General features: G+C 32.0%; 2 protein-coding genes across 2 annotated transcripts in view; both read left to right on the forward strand.

Annotated features, from left to right (window-relative positions):
- Positions 1-376, forward strand: part of LOC125069975 — a 41680-nt gene extending 41304 nt beyond the window's left edge. The window contains exon 13 of the mRNA XM_047679619.1: positions 104-376. Coding sequence (XP_047535575.1) covers positions 104-248 — 145 coding nt within the window. The 3' untranslated portion in view covers positions 249-376. The remainder of the gene's footprint in view (positions 1-103) is intronic.
- A 1041-nt stretch (positions 377-1417) lies between these two features.
- LOC125070038 (zinc finger protein 277) lies at positions 1418-4431 on the forward strand. Its single transcript, XM_047679709.1, has 2 exons — positions 1418-1736; positions 2167-4431. Exons 1-2 carry the CDS (start codon positions 1487-1489, stop codon positions 3219-3221), a joined length of 1305 nt encoding a protein of 434 aa, XP_047535665.1. The 5' UTR covers positions 1418-1486; the 3' UTR covers positions 3222-4431.
- Positions 4432-15929: the final 11498 nt, after the last annotated feature.

Consider the following 15929-nt stretch of genomic DNA (forward strand, 5'->3'; position numbering starts at 1 on the left):
CTGTCATTCCATCAAACTGTTTAAATAGTAACCAAGCAAATTCCTTTCGTTTTAGCCTGATAGAATAATAGTCAATTTTTAATGTAGTTACAAATTATTTCAGAACAAGGGTGATTGTACAAAAAGTCGTCGGCTTGAAAGCAGGAAGAAAGTATGCCGTACAAGTAACTGCCTCGTCTAAAGGAAGCTCCGTGCCATATAGCATTTTGTACGTCGATACCAATGTGTCTTGTAAAGATGAAAATTAATCGTATTTAGCGCGTTAGAAAATCAGTATTAGCTATATTAGTTTTATTATCAGTGTATTTTAAATTTTTAGTGAATATTTTTCAACCGGTTGTACTGGTTTAAGCTTTGTGTACATATAAATCATAAAAGCGCTGAATAAATCTCTATTTATTTTTCTTAATCATACTATATTAAAATATAATTTGTGAAATATAATTAATTATAAGTTTTTTTAAGAGTAAGTTTATTTTATGCATAAAAAAAATTGAGAGGCATTTCTTGTAATTATTTACTATAAAAATCTGTCGATAACATATTATTAATTTAAAGTTATATCCTGATTGTTTTCCTAATAGATTTAGACCAATAATTATTAACCTTTTTATATTATATACTTATATTATATTATGTAAGTTACTTATGGCATTTCGTTGAACAGATTGTAAGTTCCTACTATTTTTATGCAGAGTGTATTTAAAGAAACAATTATTAAAAAATCTAGATAATAATTTCTAAATGCTTATTTCCCCTGTATAATATTATTTTAAACAATTACAATATTATTTAGGTACATAATTATATTATATTATAATGGAATAAGATCAAACAAATCGTAGTGGTTTCTTTGGACGACTTTAAAACTTTAAGACTATAAATAAGGTATATACATTTTTCATACAATAACCTATGTCCACTAATTTTATATTTGGACACAAATTTAACTAAGCTTTTATGAACCATTTTTTTTTCTAAAACTTTATAATATATTTTATAAAAAGTATTAAATAAATTATTGAAAGATCTTAATAAAATAATTTACTATAAGAACATTAAAAAAAAATGTAGTTTCAATACAACCACTATTTTTCCTTGCACATAAAGGAGTATAATAATTCTGAGACTTTCGTTATATCGTATTTCAAGCTTTTTTGCTTATACAGTATAGATTATTTCTTTAATTTCATTAGTTTTTTAAATTAAATAGTCAAATATTAATAATTTCATAACGAATGAAATGGTTCCCTTAAAAATATTTGATTACAGCTATTACACGCAATAACTATTCTTAAGATTTTAGATCTATAATGATTATTACGAAACTGAAATGTCAAAGTCAGCGTATGTCATCTTATGAACGAGACACCGAGACGCGTGAATGTCAATTGTCAATGTCATCTGAAAAAAAAAAACATAGTAGCTTTTAAGTCTCAAATCATTTAAAAAAATACTATAAATCAATTAAAAATATATATAAATCATGGGTACAAATGACAAACAATTCTTTGGCCCTTTAACATTACACCAGAAAAGTGAAAAGCCATCTATTTTTAAGTGTGAAAAACCGACGGAATGTGCCTGTGTTCTGTGCGATGAAATATTCCCGTTACCGGCTTCCGAGAAGCAATTCCTAACACATTTGTTCATGGAACATCGTCTGGTTATAGCTGATGTTAACGAAATTGCTGACTTGAGAGGTTATGTGAAGTATTGGAAACAGAGATTTAAAGGTAATGTAAAGTTTATTTACCTTTTTCGGCTGCAAATAAATATAACGTCTAAACTTAGATAAAAAAAAAAACTTAACTGTAGATGACCGTTGCAGAGTTCCTTTGTCTGCTAACCCTGGTTGTAGAAACAGGTCATACTTAATATAAAAAATGTATTTTTATTGAAACTGATTCAACATGTAAAATTTCTATTCAGTTCAACTATAATCTTGCTAGATTTTACCCTAACTTGCAAAATTTTATGTATCAAACATTGTATGATAAATAAAAGCTTGTCAAACAATACCTATTTAATAAAATTATTTTCAATTAAAGACTATTATTATCATAAAATTTTAATTTAATAAACATTAAAGTACAATCTGTACAAATTCAACAATGATGTTCTTAGAAATTATTCTATTGATTATTTAATCATTTCTTTTTTCAGATCAAAATTTGCCATATTATTGCACAACTATGCTTCTTGATAACAAACCAGATGGTACAAAGTCGAAAAATGAAGAATATTTTCTACTAAGTGATGTGTTACCTGAGGACAAAGAACTACGAAGCAATCTTAGGCAGAGCAAATTAGAAATTCTATTAGAAAGGCATGCATTTGAAAGAGAAGATAAAAATTACTCAAAAGAGTGTCTCTTTTGTCGATATGTCTCAAACGGCACTAGAGCTAATTATTTAAATCATCTGTATGAAAAACACAATTTTCATATTGCAAAGCCTGATAATTTAATATTCGTAGATGACCTAGTCGATTTAATTGCTTCAAAATTGGAAAAACTTCAATGCATTTTTTGTGAAGGCTTGTTTAAAGATCGCACAATTTTAAAAGAGCACATGAGAAAGAAAGGGCACAAGAGAATAAACCCAGCAAATAAAGAATATGATAAATTCTTTTTAGTCAATTATGTTGGTGACAAACACACCCTGCCTACCTATAGACTGAATAAACCAAACACATCGAAATATTCAAATGCTAATAAAGAAGAATACGAACAGGATTCAAATGTAGACAGTGATCCGGAATGGTCAGAGTGGACTGAAGAAAATGGACCCTTGATAACTTGTCTTCTCTGTGATCAGACCGAAATGGAGTTTGAGAGCATTCTGGATCACATGGAAAGAAAACACGAATTCTCCTTTTCAAAAGCAACTTCTGGATTTGATTTTTATCATAAAATCAAAATTGTCAACTACATCCGACGACAAATACATTTAAAACAATGTCTGTCGTGTGAGACAAAGTTTGATGATTCGAGAAATTTGGAAAAACATTTAAAGGAAATGAAGCATTGGACGCTACATAAGGAGAAATGGGACCAACCAGAATATTACTTTCCGACCTATGAAGACGATTTGTTCCTGTGTTTTATTCATGATGAGGATGAAAGTTGGTGGTCAAGTGATGAACAAGAAGTCGAAAATCAGAATAATATGTGTGATAATATTTCAAAAGAAATGGCATTATCAGTTTTAAGTGATTAAGGCATTACTTATTAATATTTTACATGAAAATTGATATCTTCTTATATGAGAGGTGCTACAATTTTTAAAATATATGTCTATAAAGATATTTATCTTTTTAAATAGTATTCTTTTTAATTTTAAATGGATTTGTAGATAACTGGAGTTGTCAAATAATACAAATCACATTTGTACTTGGTATTTCTAATTAGTCTTTCTACAATATTTAACTATTGGCAAAAGAATTATAATAAATAATAGCAAATATGTATATACATTATTTTAGAACGAAAACTGAGTGAGTGGTCAAGGAAGCGACGTCACCTTTCAGACATAGTAAAAGATAGGGGCATCCATCTTGGATTGTCATGGAGATAACAAATTTATGACTGTCAGTTGCATTCTTAATGAATTTCATAAAATTTTGTTGGTATATATAACTGAAAATTAGATAATCAGTGTCCGTCGGTATTTATTTTAAACATTTTAGTGAATGGTCGATTATAATATATATATATACTGATATTGTATTCCTGCTGAGGCTAAATAAAGGTTTTTTTCCATTAATCATTATCTCAGTTGGTGGAAACTCAATTATCTAATGAGCAGAGTTTTGTAATTCGCAACTGAGAAAACTGCTAAGCCAATATACATAAAGCTTATACCAGTTGATTCAGCAAGTTTTTGAGGTCTTAGTATGCACTTAGTTTTATAAGAGTAGTTGTGCTTTACGGTTTCATTCGCTTTAAATTAATACTTAAACATGCCCAGTGGGAAGTTTATGTTCATGTTAATAATAAGTCTTATGATAATTTATATTGAATGAAATTAATTGATCTTCATTAAGAGATTGTGGAAGCAATACTTTTTTTAAACTAGTAATATCTGGATCTTGTGTACATACTATTAACCAGTTATAACTGGATATTATAAAGCAATCTTTAAAACGCTGGTGCAAATAAGGTTGGAAAATTATTAAATGTTTTAGATAAGTAAGTTACCTATATAAGGCAATATATTTGCATAGTTATGACAAATATTTTAAAACACAAAATTATATACTTAGTCAATTTAAATAGGACTTAAAATCATCTTATATTTATTTTATTTCTTTTTATTATCTATATTAATTTCTAATTTGTAATTAAAAATATTTGATGATCATTAAAGTCAGATTATGAATAAAAAAACCGATGGAGCTCGTGGAAGATTACAGTGAAACAACGATACGTCTTTGTTTGAAAATACGTCAATAATTAATAATTTTCACTTCCAATCTTCCGCGCTGTTCACTCGTCTTTTGGTTTATTATCTGAGTTTAAAGAGATAAATAAAAGTAGAAAAGCATTGGTGTTAAAAATAATTTAAAACACAAAAGGATACTCAGATCTTAGGTTATTTATATATTTAGATAGAGTGTCGCACAAGAAAAAACTAAAACAAATGTTCCCACATTATTATCTTGGTGTGCGTGTTACGTTTTCAGTTACGTTTGACACTTGCCAAACGTCATACTACTTTCTTTACTGGTGTGCGTGAACTTAGTGGCCAGCTGTTTTTATCGGTGCGTTCTTAGTTTTGACAGTCTATCTAAACATAAATAATCATAGTCTCAGGTTATATAAAACGCGGAACGGAGCGCGCGGAACATTATAGTGAAGCAATAAAAGCGAAAATCAAAAGTGAATTCAAATTTTTGTTAGTGCGAATCGGCGCATCCTTTTGTTGCTACGTGAAAAGTGCTGTAACACTCAACGATTACTTGATAATTGACGTTCTAACAAATTGTTAATCACACAAACTTCACTTTACTTTTTACACGCGGTCTATCCGCCATTATTTTTAAAGGATATATTTATATCTCAATGTAAAGTACTAAGACTGGTGGTGAAGACACCACAGATATCTGAGTCTTTAGAATGTATAAGATATTGATTCCTTAATAAGACTTAAGATCTTTTTCAAAATATTAACGTAATTTTTAATATTTGAACCTTTTTTAATAAAAACGACGTCTAAGTCACCTGTTTGTGAATATATGTACACATTTTATGTATGTATATAAATATATCTTAGCGTGTAAATAAGAATAAGTTTCCCATATATGTCATGTATTTTTTGTATAATTTCTAGGCTTGTGCAGCCCCGTCTTAAGCAAAATAAAAGCCCGGGTGCAAACAGTCTTCGGGTGACTTCCACTCCCCGAAAAACATTTTAGACACTATAGGGCGCCTCATGGTCCAATACTTGACCATCATTGGTGAGGCCCCTAACCCGCGGCGGTTGTTTTTGCACACCCTCATCCTGAGTCGTAGACGAATGCCTTTTGTAATGTTGTTAATTTCATCATTGTGTATTATAATAATACTTATAATTTCAAAATATGTGTAATCAAATGAACTAAACATCGATGAAAAAATTGTGAAAAATTAAAAAAAAAAATAAGTTTTTTTGTTTTGTTTTTAAATAATTACCAATTCTCCTTTAACTATTAAACTGCCCATTAAATAATTTACTTTATAATATTTAGGAAAACTAATGATCAACACAAACTAAATTCTGTGATAGTTGACTTAACTACTCTTTCTTAAGGTAAATTTAATATATCTATATGTTTATTATTAAACTTATAAGTTATCCGCTCAAAAAAAAATTGTATACGTAATTCATTTATCAGAGCAAAATTACACATGCTCAAAAAATGGCCTAAAAATTGATGACATTATTGCTCTTTTAGAATACTAGAAATACCTTTGGCTGTTAATTCCTAACATTGCGGATTAAGTTCAGTATCGTGAATATTAAAAGTAGCAACATAGGTATTTGCTCGGAGTATAAAATTTATGAGCATTTTCTTAATAGTGGGCTTTAAATTCCGTTATCAACACCAAGCATTGTATACTCAGGCTGCAATTTTTTATTTCACGATCGCGTTGATGCGATTTGTTGTTTCGTTGTAACCATATCTTTATACGTTTCAAATAAACGTACTACGATAGTGTATAAAAGTCCACAACACTCGACAAATATATTTTTCTACAAACAGCAATACGCTTACAATCCAATATTGCTCAACGCCAACGATGCCTTGAACGAATGGAGTCAATTTTTATATTAAAGTAACTCAATTGATCCAAACCTTCAATTGGTAGAGAATTTTATTGAAAGGATTATGTTATGGTCACAGAAGTAAATATATATAGGCAAATGTGTAAGTATAAATATTGCTATATAAATCTATATATATAGATACATATGTACTAACACGTATGTTATTCTAACTTTCTTAACATATTTGTGTGCAGTGCAGAAAAAAAACACATTTACCGTATACAAACTTAAATAAGAGCACATATATTTTTGTTTAAAAAATCTTAAATTAACTTTCTTAAGTTTTACACTGCGCTGTTTTTAGTTGTGACAAACGTACCTACATAAAAATTTCAATCGAAAAATGCACTTGACTGCTGTCATCCACTTTAATTTTGCTGTCTAAAGTTACCAGTATCAGCTTCGTCGATTTTTATAAAGCCAATTTTGTCGTAAATACATAATAAGTAAATGAATATCATAGATTATTCAAGCTCTCGACCAATGATATCGCTTCAATTTGATGTCAAATGTTGTTTATTTTGCTTTTGTTTTCTTGTAATTGGAATAGGCTATAGATTATTTTGTCAATATCGCGTAGAACTAGAGTGAAGAAGACACGAAAGAGTTCTACGGAAGCACATCACTTTTTAAACGATTTACTCGATATAAATTAAACATGTTCCGACTCGTTTAAGCCGACTATCCGGCCGAATTCGTAGTCGGTCACACAAAAACACCGCTTTGACATGTACAAAGCAATAATCAAGAGGCGGCAATTCAATTAGTCGGCCGGCTAGTCGGTCTCTGCATACCCGACTAATCCGTTAGTCGGTTAGTCGGCCAAAGTCATAATCGACACATCTCTTATATAGATACATGTAACCAAAGCTGTTATGAAATAAATGAGGGAACAAAATTAATTTTAATAAATTGATTAGAAGAATAAATGAATGAATAATACTTTTATTTTTTTTTGTTAGTGAATATTATTACAAAACAGTATAACAGTAATACGCCTGACCGTATTTCAAACCGACGGGAGTCAACAACAAATCTAACGTTCGGAAACGTAAACGTTCGGAAAGTTGACTAATTATTCTTATATTATAAAACGGTTAAAAAGATAAATCTAAACACATAAATACAAGTCATAAATTATTAGTGGGGAGCAGCGTGGTGAAATAAACTCTAGGTCTAGACCTTCTCCTCCAAAGAAGGGGGAGGCGATAGATCAGGAGTGAGGTATTCATGGACAGTTTTAGCTCACATTAGTTGTATTATTTTATATTTTTTATTCAGTAAGGAACTGCAATTGCGTTCTAAGGAAAACTTCAATATTGTTCTAACGCTTCAAGGCAATTCATCCACATATTTTAGTAATATGCATAGTTGTATGAAACATTATGAAATTCTCAAATATTTTGTCGCTTATAAAACTTTTAACTTTTAAAGGAAGTTGTTTACACATTACATTGTTTATAAGAATATTTTATGTATGCACTGTAGAGGCAGATTAGCTTAAGTCATTGTTGATTGTTGATCGTTCACCCTGATAATTACTATGAGTTATTGTTGATAAAATATGTTGGAATTGCTATTGTTTGAAACAAATATTTATATTTTATACCAGAAGCTATCTGGAAACCGGCTGTCTTGGTATGGGCATGTTATGCGGAGGAATGAGGACCATGTGAGAAAAGTTTTGAGTATGGATGTGGATGGATATAGAGGTAGGGGACGACCCAAGAAACGATGGATGGATTGTGTGAAAGACGATATGGTTAGAAAGAATGTTACTTGTGAGATGACGTCTGACAGATAAGTATGGAAGAAGAAGACATGCTGCGCCGACCCCAAGTAAAATTGGGATAAGGGCAGGAGGAGGATGATGATGACCAGAAAACCTTTTTGTAGCAACAACGATTAACGCTATCTAAGGCTTTATCTACATAGTTCTGCATAACTACGAGTCTGGCCGGGTTACAAGCTTATATTATATTAATACAATCCACATATGTATATCACAGCTTTGTATATATTATAATAACGATCGTCTTATGGTATAAATATTCATTCGTTCCTATTTTAAATACAAAAATATTTATGAGGCGAAGGCCTATTCTCTTGTTAACATTGAATTGGTTTGTTTTTTTTTTAAATATCTAGTTGGATGAACACATGGGACACATGATGTGATGTAGTCACCACCACCCATTGACATTGGCGCTTTAATAAATGTTAACCATTCCTTATATCATCAATACCTGTATTTACACTGGCTGTTTGGCGGCAGAATACCACAATGTGTGGTACCTACCCAGTGCACAGACGGGCTTGTACAAAGCCATAACCCAAGTATTAATTTATTTTAATAGTAACAAAGAAATTATACATATTTTAATTCATATTTGTTTATACGAAATGTAAAACGAATTTATTGTGACCACAGGTTTACAATTCAAGCGAAATTTTGTGAAAACAAGCGGCGCCATTGCAGTTGATGCACCATACACACGAAGCCTTAAAAAAAGTTATACATGTTCCGAAATTCCGAGTCTGAATTTAGAGTTTTTGAGAGGAAAACATTTAAGTGCTTTTGATTGCCCTGTTCGGTATTAAGTTTCTAATTCATTACAAACCGAAATGTCGACACGGACACAACTCTCGTCAGAATACCACCAACTTTAATTACCCTATTATGATATTTTCCGATTTTATGGCTTTTTAAACTTAGGTTCTAAATTGAGGTTCAAAGCAAATCAAATCAAAACAATTTTATTCAAGTTAACTTCACAAGGAAACGTTTTTGAAATGTCAATATTAAAAAACTACCACCGCAGCCTCCAGCGAAAAGAAACGGCAAGAAACTCGCATAGTTGCTCTTTTCAAATAAATAGATTTACAATGCTGTTTTTTTTTAAAATAATTAGTGTCCTGTGATAGAGCCCGAGCCTAAATCCAGGCGTTTTTTTTCTAAAAAGTACTCTTTTAACGAATAATAAGACTTATTTATTGATTTAGCCTTAATAAACTTTTTACATTTTGTAAATGGTAAATTGGTTACATTTCCCGGTAATATATGACCTCTTTTTATAGTACCTTTTTGCACAACTACATAAATATTAGACGTTATACATTCGCAGAATATCAAAGGAAACGAGCCAATCATTCAAAATATGTCTTGTTTTTCCTATACTATGCGTGTTGCTACGGTAGTTGTTATCTGTCTGTCTGATATATCAGTGAGATTTAGTTAATTTTAATTGTTCCTTTCTTTTGTTTCTTTTTAATTTATATTTAATTTCTAACAGTAATATAACCTACTCCATGAGAAAGAACCGATAAAATGTTTTACTATAAAGTTTAAGTCAACTATAATGTGTTTCCATCGCGAGAAGCATATGAGTTTTTAAAAACATTCATTCTCAAAGTTTGTATTTTTCGATCCCATGGGAATTTATCTTGATGTAAATTTTTCCATGATGTAACTAGATACAGACTAAGGGCGGCAAGACGCGGCAAATGTGAGGCAAAGATACATCAAAGTGATTAATAATTTCTTTTGAAACGTCGGATTAATTAATTTGTGCAATTGATCGATGGTAGTTGCATTTACCATTCGACGCCGTGTGCATATCGGAGTTGGTTCGAAGTCAACGCTTTGAACAATTGGAAGAATTCATCAACTTCCCTTACCTGATGACATGGACGCTTCTACGATTGGTGCAGATATCGGTAGTGTGTGTAGAACCTAGTGAGAATCTGATTTATGTGCAAACTCGAATCGATATATCGTTGCCGTAAGTAGCCGACATAAGGTATAACTTACGCCCAGCGAAGTGTTTGGATAACAACTATCAACAATACGTTATACGGGCTTAAACAAAACGGGGTTTAATTACGTAATGTAGATTTCCCGAAGTTAAACCACATATGTTTTAGTTCATGGACATGTTAAACTTTCGTCAACTCACGGGCTGTAGTTTAGTTGTCGAGTAAATGATGAGTCAGCAATTTGTACTTAACTTACTAGAGTTACTTTAACCTCAATAAAATTTAACCCAATGCAAGATTTATCTTACATATACAGTTTGATAGATTTTGAGCATGTTTGATCGATTATCTTGAGAGTTGGGGTATATATTATATATTTTTGATATGACGTTGTATATCATCAATTCCAATACATATCATCCAGCTGTATGTATGTCCTTCACAATAAACTTTTTGTGTGGCGTACTAAATTCTAAACTCCGAGGTCCAACATATTGCTTCGCGATATTAATTGTTACTGATATGGTATAGCATTCAACTAGCTTGAATAACCATTCAATCAACAGCCTAGCCTATTTACTAAACAAAGTTGTTTAACTAGCGACCTCAATAATAAATATGCAATGTATTTCTGCTTATATGCATTTACATGTACACGCGTTGCCTTCGCGAGTCTGGTCACAGTCACGTCACGTCATGTCGCATATATGGGTGACGCGACACTTTTGCCTCAACTAAAAATGGTTCAACGCGGGTAAATAACTTCACTTCTAAAATATTACAGTGTAAGCTTTAATAAACGGTAATTGTGGACTAATCTGAGCCGAGATGGCCCAGTGGTTAGGACGCTTGCATCTTAACCGATGATTTTGGGTTCAAACCTAGGCAAGCACTACAGAATTTTCATGAGCTTATTTTGTGTTTATAATTCATCTCGTGCTCGGCGGTGAAGAAAAACATCGTGAGGAAACCTGCATGTGTCCAATTTTAACGAAATTCTGCCACATGTGTATTCCGCCAACCTGCTTTGGAACAGCGTGGTGGAATATGCTCCAAACCTTCTACTCAAAGGGAGAGGAGGCCTTTAGCCTAGCAGCGGGAAAATTTACAGGCTGCTAATGATAAAAAAATGCTAATGTGGACTAATCGCAATTATATGATGATGGTTTCCCCCTGATCAATATCGGCCTCATCAAGTAAGGGAAACTAGACAACTGCGAAGGACATAATATGATTGTGCATAATTGAGTTATCTATGCCTTTTACTCTGTAATTCGATGGGATACCAAATGCGATGCATACGAAAAAAAGTTTAAGCGTAGAGTGGCAGCTTTGTATACTTTTAGAGGTATGAAGTATAACATCATACCTTAGTGTGTATACACTACCATCTTCCAAACTCCTGGCTATTTGTAAGTTATTGATAGGAAAACTCTTTTTGCCTGAGCTGGAAATTGAAGCGAGGGTCTCAGGTGCTTGATAAGCTAGCCACAAGAGCAACGAGGCAATCAATTACAATATTTACTGTTATAGGATAGCAAATAGCACCAGAACTTTAAGTGAATCGGTTGATTTATACTCATTAAAAATTTAGTTTCAATCTGACCCAAATCCATACAATACAAACTAACATCACTAAGTTACATTTCAAGTTATAATATATGAGAATGCTAAGTATTTTCCTGCGAGTTTGGGTTTAGAATTTCTTAATTCAAACTCAGACACCGGCGGCTTAGTGCCTTCAGCAGTCTGTATCACACACATATGAAATAGTCTAGTTAAAGTTTAATATCGTCCTAAGGCCTTCGGGGTAGTTAAAACGACAATAAAGTTCACTTAGATGAAAGTTTCTCATAAATCCCACCTACTTTGCAATTGACCATAATTACACATTATTACTTTATACATTTCTATAGAAAAATATGAATAGTCACGATACTTGCTTGTTTTATTTCATCAAGAAGTCAATCGTTACGAGTTTATAATACATTAATATAAATTCCATATAAAAAAAAAATTATGCATTGTGAATCTCTGCATGATAATGAAATTCTAATTTCGAGTATTGGCCTCTATGCGAACCAATTTAAAAGATACTCTGCATTTTTTACTAAAAACTTAGTTTCATCATAGAATATTATATTCATAGATTCATTAATGGTAAAATCTGAATTAATGCCATACATTTAAATATATTTTCGGTGTTATATAATAAATATATGGTCTGACCAAGTGAATGGCTACGCCTGGCCATAAATATAAGCATGGGAACTGAATTAACCCTTGGTCCTAAATTACACGGCTACACGGGATCATATTTTAGCACCAGAAATATATTATTCTTCCTAACCGAATTTGGGACTCTCAATAAAGACTAACAAGCAATATTTAACTTATTACAGCAAATAAGCAGAGATCCGCTCTATATTCGTAGAATAGACTTTCATTGATACTATTATTCATCGATGTTTTAGTACACAATAGACAAATAAAAACAAAAAAAAAAAAATCAAATGAATCACGTAGATCCACTCCGAGTATTCGTAAAGGGATGTTATTTTGCTGTACGGCTCAGCAGAATAGCTGATCAGTGATCGGTCAACGTAATATTGCGACCGAAATGACTTTGAGTGATTAAGTGTTTTGTTATTGTATTAAAACAAACAAATTCATTATACTGGTATAATTTCTTGTCTCGTAGTTGAAAATGTTATACGAACCGGATGGCACATTGCTGCAACATGTGAATCTTACCTAAAGTTCTGGCTCAAACTCGGTCCACCATTGAATTTTCATGTCGTTAATTTATGTTTATAGTTCATTTATTGCTCGGCTGAGCTAAATATCAGAAGAAACCTTGTATTTGATGAAAATCTACCCAAAGTATATACACTCTACTAGAAAAAAAAGGTGCGATAAAGGGGGAGAAAAAAAAATCGTGCAGGGGTACGGTAGACTAGACGGAAACTTATCCTCAATAAATTACTAATAAATGATAAACCGTTTTTGTTTAGTTGTATTGTATTTATTTTACTCGAGCGAAGCCGGGTTTTCGTCTAGTTCAATAATATTTAAGTGCTAGTCGTTTCTATATTACATAATTCCTTGTTCGACTTCTAGGAAGGATTTTACAGCGTTTCTGCTATAAAACAAACTTCCACGGTGAAGGAATAATTTACAGTTACGACGTTCGTTATTGGTATTTTTTAATTAAACACAGTAGGCGGTATGTTAGTAATAAAAGTAGAATTAATAAAACGTTTACTAATAAAGAAATTCATGACGAAATCCTTTTTTTACACGGTGCAAATTTCATACAAGGTAATAATAGATTAAATTTTCGTTTCAATTCATTATTCTGATAAGGAATATTTTATATGACTTTTATGAATAAAACATATCACGTTGTTTTAAGTTTATATAAAATTTAAAAAAAGAATCTTGTGCTATTAGAACTATGTAGACGGAAAACATGGATTTTAGCTCCAAATTTTCACCAAAAAAAAAACCTATAATGTAACGTAAATCTTACTTACGAAATTGTAAGTATAATATACGTTGCTGATTTTTGGATTGTGTGCTTGTGTGTTTAAATACAAATGTGCTCGGATGTGATAGAAAACAACGTGAGGATGATAGTTAGCAGTCTGATGAAAATCTGCAGCATGTGTATCCACCAAACCCGCATCAGAACAATATGCTCCTAATGTGCACATCCCACCAGTCAGACATATACAGACTTCGCTTCACTGTTTCACCGATTACCATGAAAGTGTTCGGACTAAGTAAGTTACTTTAATGGAACCCTCTCAGATAGGTACGCAATGTGACATTTCCTACAAAAACGGTTACTGTGTGATCATCTGGTTCTAGTATCGGATCATGTATAAACATTTTCATTTTTTGGAAGTTGCGTGATTCCCTCACAGTTTATAAATATTTAAACAAGAAAATTAACTTATGAAATTAGGCCTGTATTTGTGCTTATTATTTACTAGACGTATATTATTATCAGGCCACAGATCTCGAGGTTTTTGGATTCAAAGCCCAAGCCGGGCCGATAAATGGCAATTGGGTTTTGAAACGCCTGTAATCTCTGGTCGGATTTGCCGTTTTATGGGCGTGAGATAATAAACAGGGCACCAGTGTTTTCGCAAATACTTGTGTATTATAATATGTCTTACTTGGTTTGCTGGTCTTTTTTGATATTGGCCACCGTGAGTGAAATCGGCCAGGGTGACATCATCACCAATATTTAGTTATACCGACTTCGCACGGGTATAAAAATTAATAAGTAATACTTTCTGTTAGTAAGTCGTCAACAGCACTCACAAACATTGGCGCGGTAAGATTAACCATTCCTTACATCTCCAAAGCACCGCAAACCTTGGGAACCAAGATGTTGTGTTCCTTGTAGCTCTCTCACATTTGAAACTGAATCAAAACAATACTAACGTACAGCTGCTTGCATCATCTAATCTAATCACTGGGCCATCTCGGCTTACACAGTTGCTTAGTGGTAGAATATAAAATGACTAATGCGAGATACCTACCTAAACGGGCGTGCACAAAGCCACCAAAAGAATTCTTTTGAAAAAAGAAGACATTTGTAAAAGGAATATCAAGTTAAGTTAAAGACGAGGGCGTAGCACATTCTTTTTAGAGTGAACAATGTCATTACGTTCGTAGGTTTGTCTCAAGGAAACTGGTACTTTCGCCTTTGGAGGAAGAGTCTCCCTCTTCCTTTTCTTCTTTTTCCAGAAGTGGATAATTTACGGGCATGTTTTATATTTTAAATGAAAATATAGGTGTAATTGAATGTGACTTTTCGAAGCGACATAATGTATTATTCATAATAATTATAACGGTATTTAAAACCACCTAACCTCGATACTTATATTTCATAGCTGATAGCATGCACTAGAAATTGACATTGAGCACGCCGTAAAGTTATATAATAAAATTTAACTGTGTACAGTCAACACTAAAATGTGTCCTTCGGTATTTTATGTAGGAGCTAATAAAAAAAATCTACTTTCCTTGATCTCTAAACGTTTTAATATAACTCTTACCGATGTAAGGTATATATGAAATATTTGGATTGAGAGAGGTCAAGAAAATACGCTATCTCAGGTGCGGTATTCATAATATATGATTTTATGAAAACCTCCTTTGATTTGTTAAGGTGATTCCTTTATCGAACCTTTATAAGTACTTGGTTTTATTCTGTTCGAATTGAATTAGTGTGTTTCATATTGTCATTGGAAATTATTTTATAAAATCCTGCCCTGGGGTCACAAGCTTATCTCTTTATCTAATTGATTTTAAACCGTTTCGGTGGTTGCTTCGTAAAAACAAAAGCGAATCGAGTAACTATAATACTAGAAAATGTCTGACGCGAGTTTTAATACGTCTTTTAATTTGGTTTTAAGCTTTTGTCCAATTCGAATTCCATTTTAATATTCTCCGTGCCAGTATTTATGTTACTGTAAAAGCTCGAACTAAGGTAAATCTTAAGATTTTCCTGAAAAACCTAAGATTCATATATCGAGCTTTTACAGTAACATATACATACTTAACCAATATTGCTTAAAATAATAATTGTTTTTAGTATGCATCGAATGAATGTGGTTTGCCATTAATTTAGTAACAAAAATAATTTCAGATATTCTAGTGCCAAACATCAGTACCTATAATTGTCATGTTCCGGTTCGAAGTGTGAGTGAGCCACAAGCCACCTTAGTTTCCAAGGTTGGTGGCGCATTGGCGATGGGGTTTATGGCTGATAGTGACCACTTACCTTCAGGAGGTACCCATTTATTTGTCCGCCAACCTATATCATTAAAAAAAAACTTTTTAAGT

The sequence above is a fragment of the Vanessa atalanta genome, chromosome 16 (assembly GCF_905147765.1).
Source record: "Vanessa atalanta chromosome 16, ilVanAtal1.2, whole genome shotgun sequence".
NCBI classification, from domain to species: Eukaryota; Metazoa; Arthropoda; class Insecta; order Lepidoptera; family Nymphalidae; genus Vanessa; species Vanessa atalanta.

Excerpts from the sequence above, each read along its gene's own strand:
- LOC125070038 (XM_047679709.1), top strand. The coding sequence starts at position 1,487 with ATGGGTACAAATGACAAACAATTCTTTGGCCCTTTAACATTACACCAG. Across the intron at positions 1,737-2,166 it reads TTGGAAACAGAGATTTAAAG|ATCAAAATTTGCCATATTAT; the intron begins GTAATGTAAAGT and ends TTCTTTTTTCAG.